This window comes from Heliangelus exortis, chromosome 4 (genome assembly GCF_036169615.1).
Source record: "Heliangelus exortis chromosome 4, bHelExo1.hap1, whole genome shotgun sequence".
Taxonomy (NCBI): Eukaryota; Metazoa; Chordata; class Aves; order Apodiformes; family Trochilidae; genus Heliangelus; species Heliangelus exortis.
Genome location: NC_092425.1, coordinates 25,809,113 through 25,825,742, shown reverse-complemented (window position 1 = coordinate 25,825,742; position 16,630 = coordinate 25,809,113). Strand labels below are relative to the sequence as shown.

The 16,630-nt window shown below is 40.8% G+C and overlaps 1 protein-coding gene across 7 annotated transcripts in view; it reads right to left on the bottom strand.

The window, feature by feature from the left end:
- Nucleotides 1–9,506: 9,506 nt before the first annotated feature.
- The window catches only part of DLC1 (DLC1 Rho GTPase activating protein), a 242,577-nt gene continuing 235,453 nt past the window's right edge, over nt 9,507–16,630 (bottom strand). For all 7 annotated transcript variants that reach the window (XM_071743466.1, XM_071743463.1, XM_071743462.1 and 4 more), the window contains 6 exons: nt 14,924–15,137; nt 14,424–14,538; nt 13,311–13,532; nt 12,360–12,577; nt 12,001–12,174; nt 9,507–11,468 (listed from right to left, as the gene is read on the bottom strand). In XM_071743466.1, the coding sequence (XP_071599567.1) occupies nt 11,348–11,468; nt 12,001–12,174; nt 12,360–12,577; nt 13,311–13,532; nt 14,424–14,538; nt 14,924–15,137 (1,064 nt within the window). In that variant the 3' untranslated portion in view covers nt 9,507–11,347. The remainder of the gene's footprint in view (nt 11,469–12,000; nt 12,175–12,359; nt 12,578–13,310; nt 13,533–14,423; nt 14,539–14,923; nt 15,138–16,630) is intronic.

Genomic DNA, 16,630 nt, shown 5'->3' with positions numbered 1-16,630 from the left:
ATGTTATTATTGATGATGTTTTACTTATTTACTATTTCTATGACACGTACTTCAGAAATTTAAGAACCCTCCTTTGTTTTTCTTTGTGTATCCAGCTTGTTCCCAAGAAACAGCGTGGCTGCATACTTATTTGGGATGGAGGCATGAGGGAAGTGCTGGCTCCCAGGGCCTGTCCCTGGCTTAACAGATGGGAGCTTCGGCTTTTCCATGTGCATCTGTGGAGCTGTGTAAGTAAAACTGTTTCCTATAGAGGTCTGCAGGGCAACCACTTTCTCCTGCCGTGCTTCTGAAATGGAAATGCTTGTTGGCTGTATTCCTTTGAGGCTGCTGCTGCCCTTGCACAGTGCAGCTCTCTGATAGCTGACTTTCTATGAGCTTCTGAAATGCTGAGCAGCTGAAAACCCATCATATGCCTCTCACTGTAGGGAATATTGGCTGCTGGACAGAATTACTGATCCTTAATTACTGTGACTGTACAGTAATGATCTGCCTAGAGCCATAATTAGATATAAAAAGGCTCTGAAATGAATCTATAGACCAAGTTCTATATATACGTAAAGCCCCAACAATTGTGGAGACATGCCAGCACAAGTTATTAATGCCACCATATTTTTATCATGTGAATATGACTGTGTAGTTAGTGATGGTCGGGGTTTCTGGACATGGCACTGCAGCCACACAAACAAAAAGTTATTTCAGCCAGCTGGTTGCATTCGAGGGTGAATTTCATACTTGCAATTCTGTGGTGAAAGGAACTCACTATACTTGAGGAGAAGGAGAAAGAAGCAGCTTTTCTCAGACTTTTTTTGGAACAACTGCACTGATTCGGAGACTGTAATTCCCTGAGGAAGCTGTGTCTTGGCTATAAATACCCTCTGAGCTAGCTCAGTGGGTTTATCTGGACTGGGATCAAATTATAGGTGTTGCATTTGACTCTAACAGAAGGCATATTTCTTATTCTCTATGGAGCAGCGATAAGGAAAAATGATCGAGGCAGGGTCTGAGATACCTTTTAATGAACAGCTTCTTCCATTGCTATTCTGTAGGCCTGGATGAGCATCTAATTTGAGAAAAGCTGCATCACAGCTATGTCTTATGAAATGTGACAGCCAAGGAGATGACTAAAAGCCAAATTATTTTTATTAGGCCCATAAATGCCCTGTTGAGCAGTGTCTGACTCCTCAAGAGGATAAGTGTTCATGTGTGATTCCCAGACACCTGGGCTTGTGGTATCAGCAGAAAGCAGCCCCGAAGAGAGGCTGTGCTGTTGTAGTTTGATCTCTCTCTCCTGATTAAAAGTGACTGGGTGCAACATTTCTACCATCAGCAATATGCTACAAGGCAGCTGTCTTCTCTGAAAACACCAGACTTAGACACAAGCTACACTGGCTGCTTTGCCAGGCTGACAGAACAGTGTCCTTGGTCAGCTGATTGCCAGAGGGAGCCTCAGCTCATCAGGGGATGAGTTGTGACACAGGGGCACACCAAGAGCTCAAAGTTCCTTCCTCTTGGACAAAAATAGTCAAATATGTTGGAAAAGAAAAATACCTTTTTATAATCCTGAGCTTGTGGTTCCTCATTTAGTAACTTCATCTCCATACTTAAAAATAACAAGCAAGGCTATCTTTTCTGAGCAGGTTCTCCTCTTGTCCCAGCCAGGGAAACTTCTGGACAATTGCTCCTCTTGGATAAACTTGTGCATTTTAGGATTAAGGCTGGTTGTTCAGAACTTGAGCTCTCCAAGAGGGTGATGACAGACCCCTTACCTTCAAGCACTGCTAAACATGATGCAATCTATAAGCAACATAGGCCCCCTAGCCTGAGCTGTATGTGTCTGCCTGGGAAAAGTTTTGCATCAGATCAGGGTGGGCAAAGGGAGAAGGAAATGAGATAAGGACTGTGCCTGATCTGGCTGCAGTGCTGGCTCTGGTGGGATGGAGCAACCATCACAAGCAGACAAAAAACACACATGGAGAACTGGTGAAAAAAGAGAAGCTTTCAGGCTCTGACAGTAGGTCTGCAGAACAGAAAGAGGAAACACAGAAAACAGGAGGGCTGTGAGAGCAGCAAATGGTTTCAGAAGCTATTGCTGCTGCTCAGCCTGGGCTGCCTGCTCCTGACATGTTTTACAGAGAGCAACCAGAATGCCTTACCTGCCATTGGGAAGCACTTGGTGGATATTTAGTGCTTTGGCAAAATGAAGCGTGCATCTTTAAGTCACACACATTATGCTTGATTAGCATAATTTAGAGGTAAAGAAAGAAAAGAGTATTTTACTTTAGTGTAGTAAAACCTAGGGTGCAGCACCCTAGGAAACATTTCCTTACAAAGGATGTCCTGTAGACTGTTTTCTACTTCATGGTTGGAATGAGTGCAAATACTATGATTATTTTTTTATCCTAGTTAATGACTCCTTGGAGCATGACAATGGGTATAAAACATTAACCTCGTTTGTTTAAAAATATTAATACAATTTTTTGTCTAATGGTACAAATCTGGGCACAACTGATAACAAAAATTTCCAGGGTCTTATCTCTTTAAGGAGATAGCTAAATGTGATGCCATTCATCACAGTGATGGGCAGTTCCTCAGGCACAAATATGCACATATCACAGCCTGTGCATGATGACGACCAGATCCAGCTCTGTTTTCTGTCTGCTTTTCTGCGTGGCGTTATTGACAAAGAGCTATGAGCAAGGGCAAAGCAATGCTCATGACAAATCCTTTGCAAATGTTTAGGTTGTTCCCTTATGCACCCTTCTGGCAAATTGTAATCGAGTCTAGAAATCTGTGTTAGCCCCAGAGCAGGAGTGCAGAGTGCAAATAGGACTGTCCAGCATTTTATTTGAAATTGAATTTGCCATCTTTTGGTCAGGCTAGAGCTGATGGCTGGGCAAAAGGGGCCCTGAGGTCTGGTGCACTGAGAAGAACCCTGGTGAAGAGAGGGCACCTGCATCCCAAGGGGTTGATGCTTGTATTGGGTCACTTGCCTGCAGCAGATCTTTGTCAGCCAGTGCTCCCTTCAGACTCAGTAACTTCTCAAAGGTAAATGTCCATCTGTGTTTCAGGAAGATAAAGACTACTATCTCTGATCGTAGAAATGTGGAAATACTTTTAAAAACCATTCTCAAAATCTTACTGTAATTTTTTCCCTCTCTATTTATCTAAGCATTCTTTAAACCATGTTTATCAGCTCTGATACTTCAAATCCTGTTACTGTGGTTTAGCATACAACATTGAGGTTGTTTTTCTGATATTCTAATTGCATCTTTGTAGCTCCCAAGTCCTTTATGCTTTAGCTCCCCATCACAAAATGGGGTTAATAGCACATCTGTTTCATCTCTCGTCTATCAAAAGTAATTAGATTTAAAATCCTTCAGAGCAGTGTAGTGCATAAGCAAACAGCAGCTCAAAGGAAAACTCAGGTATTTTTGTTTCAGTTTCTTTCAAAACTTGTACTTTCAATCTATGATTGAAGCACAAAAATCACATTTTTTTTCCCCCCCTTAGTTCTGGAGAAGTCTAGAAATGGAAACTGAGGCACAGAGGGCAAAAGGTCCATGTGTGAAACCTGACTGAGGGACAGGCTCGAGTCATGCAAAGAGCAGGCTCTTTGGGTTCCCAATTTACGCCAAAGATTTTGGATTATTCATTTGTGTCTGAGGCAGGCGAGAGGGAAACGTGAGGGTAGGGATCTCAGTCCTGCACAACCTGGAAAATACTGTTGCCCCAGCTTCTACTTCTGGGAAAAATTCCTGTAAGAATTAGGCAGAAGACAAGGGCAGAACAGAGGGAGCTTGTTTGTTTAGACACACAATGTTTGCCTTTATTTCCCTCTATCTTTTCTAAGGGCCACGACAGCACTTCCTTCCTAGTTCATTCGTGTGGCTGCCTGAAAGGGATATGTCTAAATAGGGGTCAGAGGGACTGCAGGGCAGTTTGCTTGTTTGTTAAACAATATGGGAAGAAAACAGAGGCCATGAAGAATACTTCCCTCCCCTCTGTGCCCTGGGGAACATTCTTTATAAAATTTGGCAGCAGCTCTTTCATCAGAAACCAGCAAACCATTGCATGGAGCGGCTGGCCCTGGAGACTGTTTTAGCAATTTACCAAGAGAGGAAGAGGAGGCACAGGAAACAAGCTTAAAAAAAAAAATAAATAGAAAATCCCTATATCAGTAATACAGAGTGTTTAAACAGTGCAAAATACACAGTAGTTTTCAAGGAATTGGAAAAGAAAGGCATGTTGAGCTTGCCTTTCTGCAGGGTGCATTACAAACAGGAGCACAAAAGTATCCTGTCATGTCCCAGATCATGCTGCTGATCCATTTAAATAAACACTCTCTCTCTGACAGTGACCAGTACAAGAGTGTTCAGAAAACAACTTCCTGGAGGCTCATGTGAAAATTATGCCCAGAGGTAAGCCCAAGTGGCCAGTACAGAAATTGAAGCATGAGAAAAATAACAGTAACTTCTGTAAGTACATTTGTCCCCAATTCTGCAAAATTCCAGTGAATTCCAAATGTTAGTCATATACTGAAAATAATTACTCCTGTAAAGAGCTGATGGCACCAGAAAGTTGCTTAGGTTTTTATCACATACAGGCCTAATAGTTTGTTAGCCATGCCTGGCCTGCTAAAACCTCTGTGCCTCTCAAGTCCATCACTGCTCTTGACGGGTCATTCATTTCCTCATCGATCTTGACTTATCCAGTAGGATGCTTGGGGCACAGCCTTCCCTCCTTCCCCAGTCCAATAACTCTGGTGAATTAAACCCAGTTCAATAACTATTCTGTCTGATCTTGTTTGCAACTAATGCCACAAGGTCCTTACTATACACTATTTTTATGCACGAGCAGCTAGAAAATGTCTATTTTTCTACTTGCTCAGGGTCATTCTTAAAAGGACTCTAAATACAATTTAACGTGTTTTCAGAATCCTCCAAAATCAAATAAGGGAGACTGCAGACCAAGAGTTAGTGATGCTGAGTGCACCATTACAGTCCTGGAACTAATGAGTGGTTACGACCCCTTCTAAAATGGGGTTTATTTCCACTTTAGCTGAAGACTTGCCCTGTGTTATAAGGAATATATTTCTATGCTTCATGTACCATATGAGAAGCATGACACAGACTGGATTCCCTTGGGGAAAGAGAATCACTCCTAGCTCTCACCACTTAAGAATGAGCATCTGATTTTGTCTGCTTCTCCCCTCAAATGGGAGGTGGATGCCCCACCGTTGCTGAGGGTTTACAGAAGACACCACCAGAATTTTCAGTTTCAGTAACTTGTACGTGCTTCTCCCAGTCCTAGATAATGGCATACAGACAACAGTCTGTATGTAGAAGGAGGGCAGGTGCTGTTTTCCAGCCATGTTACCTTAATGGACTCTCTTTGTTTGTAACAAAGCAAGGCTTTCAAAACTTACTCTCTATGCATTAAAAAAAATATATTTTCTGCTAGTGAATGAAATTGTTCATGGCTACTAAAGTTTTACCGTTTTGTTGCTTTTACTTGCATGTAGGTCATTGAAGTGGGTTATCTGGATTTGGATTATTGTTTGTATTAATTATTATTACTGGATACTTTATTACTTGTTCTATGCTTTAAAATCCCTAATTGATGTATGATGTAGGTGACAAAGGTTTCAATAGTAATATTTATCCCATGGCCAGCAGTACTAAGGACTGAATGTTTTAGAAATGTTAAGGATAGAGACTGCAAAAACCAAACAAACCCAAAAAGCGTGCTCATAGTTCAGTGAAAAATCCCATGTGTGTACTTCAGACATTCTATTGTGCTGCTGTGGTGCTGGCAGTTATTTAGGGAAAGAAAAAGAATACAGATTATATGATTAAGTTGAAAGAGTATTTTTTGTATTTTTACATTCATTTTCAAATGTCCAAATGGACTGCTTAAAATATGCTCTATCATACAACTTTCCCCAGTGGTAAGGGTAAAAAAGTGGCCTATAGTGGCATATTTTTGACTGCCGTGCCACTAAACATGCTGCAAATGTTTGGCCAACTGGGTCCTCTTCCTTTTAGAAGAAGCCTTCTATTACCCACACCTTGCACACCATCTTAGTCTGGGCTGTGCTATGAGCATGGATCTACTCCTGCTACTAGCTGGCTTGTTTAAAAAAACAATTCTCTAAAATGACAATTCAGTGCTTTCATTGAAACAACCTTTTCTTGAGATTCCCATTTGATTTGCTAACAGCAATGACTTCTTTAATTAATGAGGCACAAGCCCCCGTATGCTTATAGTAGTCTTATATAATAGAAAATACTATCTATTTTCACTCTCTGGAACACATACATAAATGCACTGGCACTTCTAGCACTCTGCCTTTTGAATATTTGATTTTTTGGAATGGTAATACCAAGAACTGAGAACTCTGTTCCAAAGGGTTTTTTCCATTTTTAGTGTTAGAAAGCCTTAAGGTGTTTGTGTGGGTCAGGAGCAACTGTGATGTTCAGACCCAGCACATCACCCCTTTATGACTTGACCTAGTGAAGTGCAAGACGTACCTGGAGAAGCACACACAACACACTTGTTCTAGGGCTTTTTTTTTTTTTTTTTCTCTGTCTAGTAACAAATAAAGAAAAACTGAGCCAATGGAATAATGGATTTGATTCCTGCTATAATAGGGAAATTTGTTTATCAGTTATAGGTCTGGGTTTTGAGTAAATTTTAGAAATTCAAGAGATTCTCCCAGTTGTCTGGTAACCTCCCCATGCTGCTCTTCATGTTCTTGGCTAACAGAAGGGAGGCACTGTTTTCCTTTAAATGAATGTCCACTTCTATAAATCCTAAGCAAGCTGCATGCCACAACCTCCAATGTGATTCTTAGAGAAAGACATGTTCGTTCTCTATTTCCACAACTGATTTACTTAACTGTAGCTTTATTTTTGACAGCATATTGTCTCTCACTTGGCAAGGCAGTGCTGACACTTACAGATGAAAAACAATGGTCTTTGAATCCTGTAATCATGTCAAATAATTAAGAGAGGGCTTTTTTTTAGGTCTTCATGATGCTTTACAGAAACTCGTGCAGGGATAATTGCAGGGTTTGAGTCTGTGCAGTTTTAAATGTCTTGCACTCTTGCTGCTTCCCAGGGAGATATTATCCCACAGCCTCAAAGACCTCTTGCTTTGTGGAAAATGCCTTTACATTTCCTTCTGCCTCAAATTTTCCATTAACAAATTTTTATCCCAACTTGTACACCCACTCAGATAGTCTGAACTATTCTGTGTTTTTATGACCTTCCCATGCTAGACATTTACTACATCCCTTTTGTCTAGTGGCCAGATTATGTGTTGAATCTCTCTGTATAAATGTGCCCCTTCAGTGCTCCAGTATCTTTTGATGGAATTTTTTCTTCTTTGAATTCTTTCCCATCCTTCACTGCTCTTTCCTGTCCCTGGACTCAGCTTGGAAGTTTTCTTGTAAAGATTTCTTGTGAGCAGTCTGGACACCTCAGGGAATATAGGAAAATATAGTAGCATGGTGCAGAGGGGAAGTGAAAGTGAAGACGCTTCAGGTGCCTGTGCACAAGAAGCATGAATGCAAAAATTGCACATTAGCATCAGTAATAAGAACACCACTTTCACCTCTGGTGCTATGCTTGTCATCATTTTATACACTGATTCCTTTCCTTGCTGGAGAAATAGAACAGCTCTAGGTTGACAGATGAGGAATACTAGAAAGTAATTCTTCATAAATGTTTAGTATTTCCTCCTATGATGGATGCAGTCAATGGCTGTATTGACAAGTTATGGTATAACATAGGCAAAGGAATTAGCATTTTGTCTTTCTAAAATTAAAGCTTTGCTCCATTAAAACAGTATCTTGATTTCATTCCTTATTATTTTAGGACACTGCTTCCAGCACTTAGAAGAGCTGTGTATACTTACTTTTCAGATGTCTCAAGTGGAAATTATCTACCTTTTATTAGGCAGCTCAAGTCATTGATACTGTCTTCATACCAACTTTCTTTTGGCACAGAAAACTGTGGATTTATACTGGGTCCTGCACTTTTCAAGAACTGTAGAGGTGCTTGTTCACAATGGGTCAGCCTGGCTTTCCCAGTCTGCCTGTGTGTGCTAGTGACACTGCCTTCTGGCCTTTAGGCTGAAGCCCACTGATTACTTACAACTTCAGAAATATCTATTTGTGGATTGCACTTCTTGAGCAGTGACAGTAAAAACGTGACTTTTTCCACCTGAATTTGTTAGAAGGCAGCACTGATATTCAGCATTACTGGAGCACACAGCAGGCTGGACCAGTGCTGCACTGAGAATGCTACCAGCAGCAAGCCACACCAGCACCTGGCCAGAATTGAGAGGGTGCAGCCTGTGCTCCTCTGTGACAACCACTGCCTAAAGCAAAAGTGTCCAAGCAAGAGCCATTGTTGCTGTAAGTGACACCAGACAAGAAACACAGACAGGGAAACTTGAATTCTGTTGCCCAACTACAACATGGACACCTGCAACTCAGGGTGCCAAAACAACCATTCAGGAGCTTGAGGCAATTCAGAATAGTCAAAATTAAGTCATGTTTTAGGAATGTTTAGGAAAATGCTGATTTGAAAATAACCTAAATGCACTTGAAATAAGATGCAGAGTAAGTTTTTGAAGTCTCTGAGCCAAATAACAGTCCCTTATCAGAAAGTTTCCCTAAAAGACTTCAGTGTGTACTGTGACAGGAAGAGGTTGGCTTTTGCCAGACTGGGAAGCAGCATTCCCCATTGCTCCCTGGGGAACATACTGGGAAGTGACAGTGATCAGGACTCTGGGATGCTCAGGCAGAGAAAGAACACAATGACACTGGTAACTGAACAGCAGCAGGACTCTTTCCACATACTCTGGCCTCTCGAATCAAAATCCTCTTTCAGATGCCCAAATTATATTTCTGTTGGCTAAGACTTTAAAAACTTTTAAAAGTTGCTTGAAGTAACAGCTGTCTTTGGCTTAATTTTTCACCTTAGTCAGTTGTTTGTATATCCTCCTGGCCTCCTCTTTGGCTTCATTTCACTGCTGCATGAGCTTTAGCTTTTTCCAATTACTTTCACACTTTCATTTTTAAAAGTGACTCTGACTCCACAGCTCATCACGTCCTCATTCTCCCCACAGAAAACAAGGTGAATAGTGGTGAATTGTTTTTCAGCATTGCATACAGCTGACTATCAAGCAGGAGTTTGCTTTGCTCCCTGTTAAATTCAACAGTAACTTTCTGCAAAAATAAAGGTTTATTTTTGAATGCCTTAAGTTGCTGACTGGGAAGTATTTCTGTCCAGCTATCTGCCCTCACAAAGACTGGTCTTAAAAAAAATTAAAAATTGCTTTGGTACTTCTGTTTAACAATACTAAAACTATTGGCCTGGGAGAGGGCAGGGGTGGCCACGCAGTTGGTAATAGTCTGTAAAGGACAGGTGGTAAGAAAAATGCCTCCTTCTCTGGACATCAAAACAGAAGAATATAGAATAAAATAAAAACCATTATGCTTCTCCAATTTTAAACATTTAATAGTGCACTTATTGAGTATATTCTGTACAGACATCTATAGCACGTTAAACATTTTCCTTTCTCTCATGTAGATCATAGTCATGTAAAGCACATTTACAATAGAAAACATACTTGAGGTACAAAAACCCAAAAAAGATTATCTGAGGTATAAATACAGGTATATTTTAAATAATCTTTATCATGCTTTATCTATGTTGGACAGTACACTGTGGGCAAGTATACATGTTTACAATAGAATGGTATGTACAACATACAATTTTACAAATTCAAAAGTGTTTGATGTAGAAGAATATACAAGGCTTTCCTACTCATGAGGAACATTGTTACTGGAAGTACTACATTATTTGCCATAATAAAAAAAAAAAATCTTCATTAAAAAGCTTAAAATAATACTGACAATGGTAACAAAGTCTCAGTCAAAATTCCATCTTGCAACTCATTCATACCCTAGCCACAAAATACATTTATCACTTAATACTGCACCTCAAAAGCAGATCTTTACCTTTACAGTAAAACCTACGGGAAGACACCTTTCCAGAGGACCTCAAGACTTCCTAGAGTTCATACAAGTTGATTCTCAAAGAGAAGGGAATATCCCAAAGGGTTTAAAACCCAACAAAACCCAAGAGAAAACCCCACCCTCCTCTCTGCTCCCAAGTACAACCCTCCAGATTGCTCACATCCAGGTTCTGTTCATATTAACGTGCAGCTTTTAGCAAAACAGGCAAAGAAGGGAGAGGAAGGGAGAGAGCTCATGCGACTCTTCCTCACCACCTCACCCCACCTGCTGTTGCAGGAGTCTTGCCACCTCCCAGCACCACAACTCCAGTGTTGACTTTTTCCTCTTGAGCCATTAGAGTACAGTAAAGTATATAAAAGCACTTGTAGTTTACATGGGTAGGAATAAAAACAACAATAGTTTTTTGGCAAATTAACAACTGACATTACCAGCTCTCTTCACTGTTGCATAGGTATTTCATTTCTAAGCTGCTGCACGGCTCAAAAGTTTATTTAATTACAATGGCTACAAAATTACTAATCACTTCTAAAAGATCATCTGGATAAGGAGTGGACAGTAATCAGAGCCAGCCTCTTGTAACATCTGCTTAGGGTTTTCAATGCAGAGGAAAATGCAGAACTGGTGCATAGGAAGGATGGCTACTCCTGGTCCACAGGGAAATCCCATTCTAGGCTGAACCGTACCCAGCGTACTGCAATCCATTCTGGCTGCCTATCAGTGTACCAGACACATTTCAAGTTCAACTTCTGCTAGTCTTTCAACCACTAACACACTCATTCACACTTTAGTCTCTGTGCAAACCTTTCTCTGCTTATCTCAGTGAGAACACATTGAAGAGTACCAACTATTCCAGTGGATACACCAGTCCCTCAACGCACTACAAATAAAATGATATGGGTATGTACATAAAGCTAAGTATTTCACATGGGAATGATGAGCCTTCACCATATTTCATAATATATTTTGCATTTAAAGAATTTTGCTTCTCAGAAGCAATTCAAACCATCAAATAGTACAATTATTTTTCTTTTTTTCCTTACTTTTTTTTTTGCACAGTCATCCTATATATTCCAGTCGAGGCCTACACTATAGACCTTAAACAGACAGGAAGCAGCTTTAAAGTGTATGGTATGGCCACAGTCCTATAGTAATGCTCACAGTCAAGTTCTCATGCTGTCATCCCTTCATGACATGACTTGCAGATGGCACACTAGTCCCCATCTGCAATGGATGAGCCTTAGTTTTGGGTAATGTCTACATTGCTGAGGTGTGGAGCGCATGGCTGTTCCTCTTCAGTAGTCACCTGGATTTTACTTCCTTGTTCTCAAGACTCTGATGGCTGAAAGAGTCTCGTATCTTTACGACTTCAGATGCACACAAGTGTCCAAAAGACTTGGTGTACCAGTCTGGCATGTGGCCCCTGATGCATGGAGAAAAAGTAATGATGAAGTTGGTACCAGTAACTCTGCATGCATTTCCTTAGTCAGAATCAGGTCTGTAGCTGGTTGAATGCCTGGCTATGAAATTTCCGTATCACTGCTTACTGACCTCAGCTCTGCATTACAAATATACAGACTTGTCAAAAATAAGTTTGCTGCAGTAAGGAAAATTTGTTAGAAGTTTTGTGACAACTTGGCCCTTGTTACTAACTTAATATTAAAATAAACACGTCCTTGCATCCAAATACATCTATCAGAGGAAGGAGTAGGACTATATACCAATAGCTATGGTGCAGTACATACTGGAGGCTGCTAATGCAGCAAACCACCTCTTCTTAGATGTGCACTGAAGTCAATTTTCTCTGTCATCTCAGAGACCTGTGTGCATGCCTTTGAGAAGAACATACTACTGGCCAAGCTAAAGCCTGTTGAACCAACTCAATTTTGTGCTGACTACATGGAAAGCATACACAAAACATTCTTGCCATGAGAGGACAAAGTGAAAATTCATACCTTAAATCAATTCTGCACATGTAGGTAAGCTTAGATTTTCCTGACCCGCAGGGCTCAATCAGATACCTAGAGAGGAGCACATTGACTCTAACGCCTGCCACTGGCGCACGGTCGTGGTCCACTGAGGTTGCCAGAAGCACACAAGCTCCTTTGGGGAAGTTTGTCCTCCACGTTCTAAGGAAAAAGGAGGAGAAAAAGTCTTACATTTGACAAAAAATAATTCAAACATCTAGTAAGATTTCAAATCATACACAAGCAGGTACTGATCTATAGAACTTGCATTCTATAGAAATTGTAGGCCAAGTTGCCAGAGGTATAAGATTTATATCTTTATACACTATTGTGTAGAAAAGTCTTACCTTAAGACAACAAAATCCCTGGCTGGGTGAGGGGCCATGCTGTTCTGCACATACTGGTATATATCTGTCTGGCTATCCAAAGATTCAATTACTTTTGAATCTATAAGATCTTCATCCCAAAGATGCTGCTCTTTAAGCAAACGATTCAAAACATCCTCTGGTGCAGCTGGGATTTCAATGGTGGCTTTCCATAACCGTAGTGGAGGACCTTCACATACCTGTGGGAAGATCAGCACAGAGTCCTCAGTTTTACTCTTCCTTACACTTTCTTTTCCTTTGCATTTTAGTGTCTTCTAAATACAGCGAATTAAATACACCCATATACTCTTCCTTACACTTTCTTTTCCTTTGCATTTTAGTGTCTTCTAAATACAGCAAATTAAATACACCGACCATATATTAGTATATACTGTACTAAGCCTGTCGTAAACTCAGACTAAGATTGTTTTTTTAACAGTGAAATGCATCTGCACCCTGACTTCCAGATTATTTTTAAGTTACAGTTTACTTTTCCAGTATTAAGGCTACAGAAAAACATCCCAATTTTCCAGTTTTTAAGTATCTTAAAACTCACTGAAACACTTCTCCCTGTGCTAGTTTTGAGGTGTGCAAGAATAGAACTAAAAAATTTCCTTCCCACTACCTGCACAGTGACAGTGTTTGGAGGCTTCACACAGCCTGTCAAAGTTTTTTACATGTAAATACAATCCAGCCAACATTCTTGGGCTGGATAAACACAAATCAGTGCATGTTAACTGACTACTGCTGAAAGACATGCTGCTTTTTGATGTGTGCAACTATGAAAAAAGATTTTATTTTTTCTTAAATCTATCTGCAAAGTAAAGAACCCTCTGCACTGAACCCTCTGCAATACCCTATGTGAAAAGCCTGCTTATATTGCAGAATATGAGTGCAAAACCAAAGCTGTGGTGTGAGTGAGAGGGTACATACCTTCTTGTAGGCCAGGTCTGCTTGCTCTGAAGTGGAGCAGCTGACCCAGCCTTTAAACTTCTCCTTCATCTCCTTGAGCAAGTCGTCCACACAGTCCTGGAGGTAGCAGTGGTAGTCAGAGGGTTCTGCGGTGCTGGTGCCGCCCCGGAGCTCCTCCAGGGTGAGGGGACGCAGGTCCTGCTCTGTGTAGGAGTTCCGGCCCCTGCTCATTTCTTCTGGTATCTGAGGGGTGAAAAGGGTGAAATCATTCTCTTGCAGCTCTCACCCCACATCACAGAGTTAGTCTAGCAGCTTGTCAGCCATAGACAGATGGGCTCACTAGTTTTTTAAGTGGTGGGATGTGTATGTGTCAAGTCAAACACTCAATGCAAAGAAATGACAGAATTAACTTTATGACTTTGATTTAACTTTAATTAGTCTTTCATTTACGGGCATCTTAATTTTTCTGTGGAGTATCCCTCCTTGCTACACAGTTCAGATTCATTCCAAGAGCAGTTTATCCTGCAGACTGAACAAAGGAGGGGTCAGTTGTGAGCACCAAGAAAAGAGGCAGGCAGTTCTTCAGTTTTAGGCTCTGAAAAGATTAAATAAGAGAGGAAAACCAGAACTCAAAACTTGCCTGGTTCTCCATCCTAGATCCTAGGGGGAGCCTGCTTTTGTTACTACAGACCCTTCAAGCTAGAGTCTGACAGTGTCATGTTCCAGGTTACTTTTGGCCTACTCTTGCTAACTCTTGGGATTTTAAGTATAAAACAAGCACTGAAATTCCTGGAAGTAGCTTCCCGCTTTGTAATTAGAGATGAAGTTCACAGATCTTCATGGCCACACATTAAAACCTTGAAAACATATTTAAATGCAGCTTGGATGTAACAAAAATGTCCCAAACCCTACAACTGCTTCATGACATTTGAGTACCAGCACCAGCAAAACAAATCTCTTTTCTTCTATCACTTCTAATACCCACATGGACCCAGATCAAGGTGCAAAGTTTTTTAGAAAGCTGTTTATCATGTATTAAAACTGTATGAAAATAAAGAGCCATTCCTAGCATTCCATTATCCATCATATCTAAGCCAACATTCCACCCATCGATTTTACAAATAGGTATTTTACCTGAAAGAGCTTCTTGCACTCAGCAATCATATGAGCTAGCCCTTGGGTTGCAGCCAGATTTTCGTTTAGGTCTTTCTGATCAGGTTTTCCCAGGCTTGGTTTTCTTTGCATCACCCTTCACAGGGACAAAGAGCACACACAAATCCAGTTATTTAATGCAGAGCAACAGAGATGCTTGGTAAGAGTACAGTAGGATTCCTAAACCTGCTGGTGATCTAGACCAGTGTTTCCTGGAACCAAACTTTGCCGTGGTGCTAGCAACTTCTCTTGGTACTCTTGCTGAACTTTTATTTGGGATCCCCCGTTTCTCCCTTCCTATGAGCTTACTTATATTTTAACAAATCTCTAACAAAAGGTAGAATGCCATAACAGCTCTACACCCCGTGTCCTCTGAGATGATCACAACTGGTAGGGTCAACGCTAGACCATGCCCATTGCACACTGCTGCCAGCGTGTGGTGTGGAACCAGCAGCTTTGAGCCCTGCTCCCCAGAGACGTACCTTGGGGAAGAATTCTCTCTTTTGAGAGTGTTTAGGTGGAAGAGTGAAGGTGCTAAGCAGACAGCCAGGTTTGTTGGTGTCATCTGGTTTTCCTTCACCGCAGCTGTGACATCACTCAGGAAATAGAGAAGGATCTGGAGGACCTCCCTGTTCTCATCGGGTAAAAGCATAATTGCAGCCTTGATAGCCTGGAGACGTTGATCCTTTGGCACATCTGCATAATATTAGTAATTCTCTCATCAGCCCACTGATTTTCCACACACGCAGCATGAATACATCCCAAAGCAAACTCCAGCTTCAAATATTTGACTTGAGTTTGAAGTGATTTCCTTCAGGATGCATACCATTCATAGGAAACATGAAGGAATTTTTATTTTAACCCACTAGTTTAACTGTGCTCAGCTATTTCCTGCCTCACAAGAAATGCAACCAAGAAGAAATTATGCCCAGGCCAGAGTTAATTTTAGATTTAATTTCAACAGCTACATGCTCCCACAGATGCACTAAAATGACAGAAGCCTGGAGTCAGGCAGTGAACAAGCAAACAGTCCAGCCAATTCAGAAATTCTCTGGCTTTCAAAGAAATTCAAAACATGAATGCATTTCAGGATAGGTAAATTAATTATATAAATTGGTTAGCAAAATGTTTCAACAATGATGTCATAAAATATCCAGAAAGTGTTTTACCAAACACAGAGGGTTGCTTTATTGAGCAGATCACACAAAGTCATGCAGTGGAAAAAGAAAGTCAATGCTGTGAAGCCCCATACCATTAAACAGCTCCTTGGTTACTAACAACAAACAGCCACTGGAAAAATTTGATGTGTGTCTTTATATAAGGCCTTCTCCTCCAAACTTGGAGAGAACAAAAAATGAAATAATCCAGACCAGATCTGCTTCTTATAAAGGGATTTCCAATAAGCCATCCCTGAAGACAACATCAGAGCCTGAGTCCTGGAGCATTTATATCATCATTAGCACCACACCACCCTCACTGCACGTCTCATAATACATATGGTGCTAACCAGATATTTAAATGGTATTTGCTTTGGGCTTCAGCAGCTTTGTTAAGACTAGAAACTGAGTTTGGGACGCAGTTCTAAGCAGAAATACACTGTTTTTCACAGCCTCCCCCAATCAGTTCAAAGCACAGTTAAGCCACGCATGGATAATTCCTGAGTGCAGCCTTGTGCATAACTCTTAAGCAAAGGGAAATTTTGTTCTTTGCAGGGAAGCAAAATTTACAGCTGCTTTTAAGCTCTTTGCTTTACACAGAGATACTTCCTGACCACCTCTGGGGATTCCTCAGACCTACCGCCTGCAAAAGGAAAGGAACACATACTTCTGCAATGCTCTGTCAAACTTTTTCTGGCATGAAACCCACAAAGAGTTGTTGTTTAATATGCACAGAAGTGGAGAATCTTATTAATTTTGTCCATAAACCTTTCTGGGAATCCAAACAAACACACACAAAAAAAATCTGTGCAATGAAATAATGGTAAGTATGCTTTATTTTAACCACTAAAGTCCACCTAAGGAGCTCTGAAGTTCCCATGACTTTTTTGTAACCATCATGTTAAGGAAGGAAAAAAATACAGCAATGACCCAAAGGAGAGAGCTGGGGTGCTAGTAGGGAGAGAAACCACAGAAACAGCAAGGTGCCCATAGCATACTAGTTGGTTTGGAGCCCACAAATATTTCAAATAG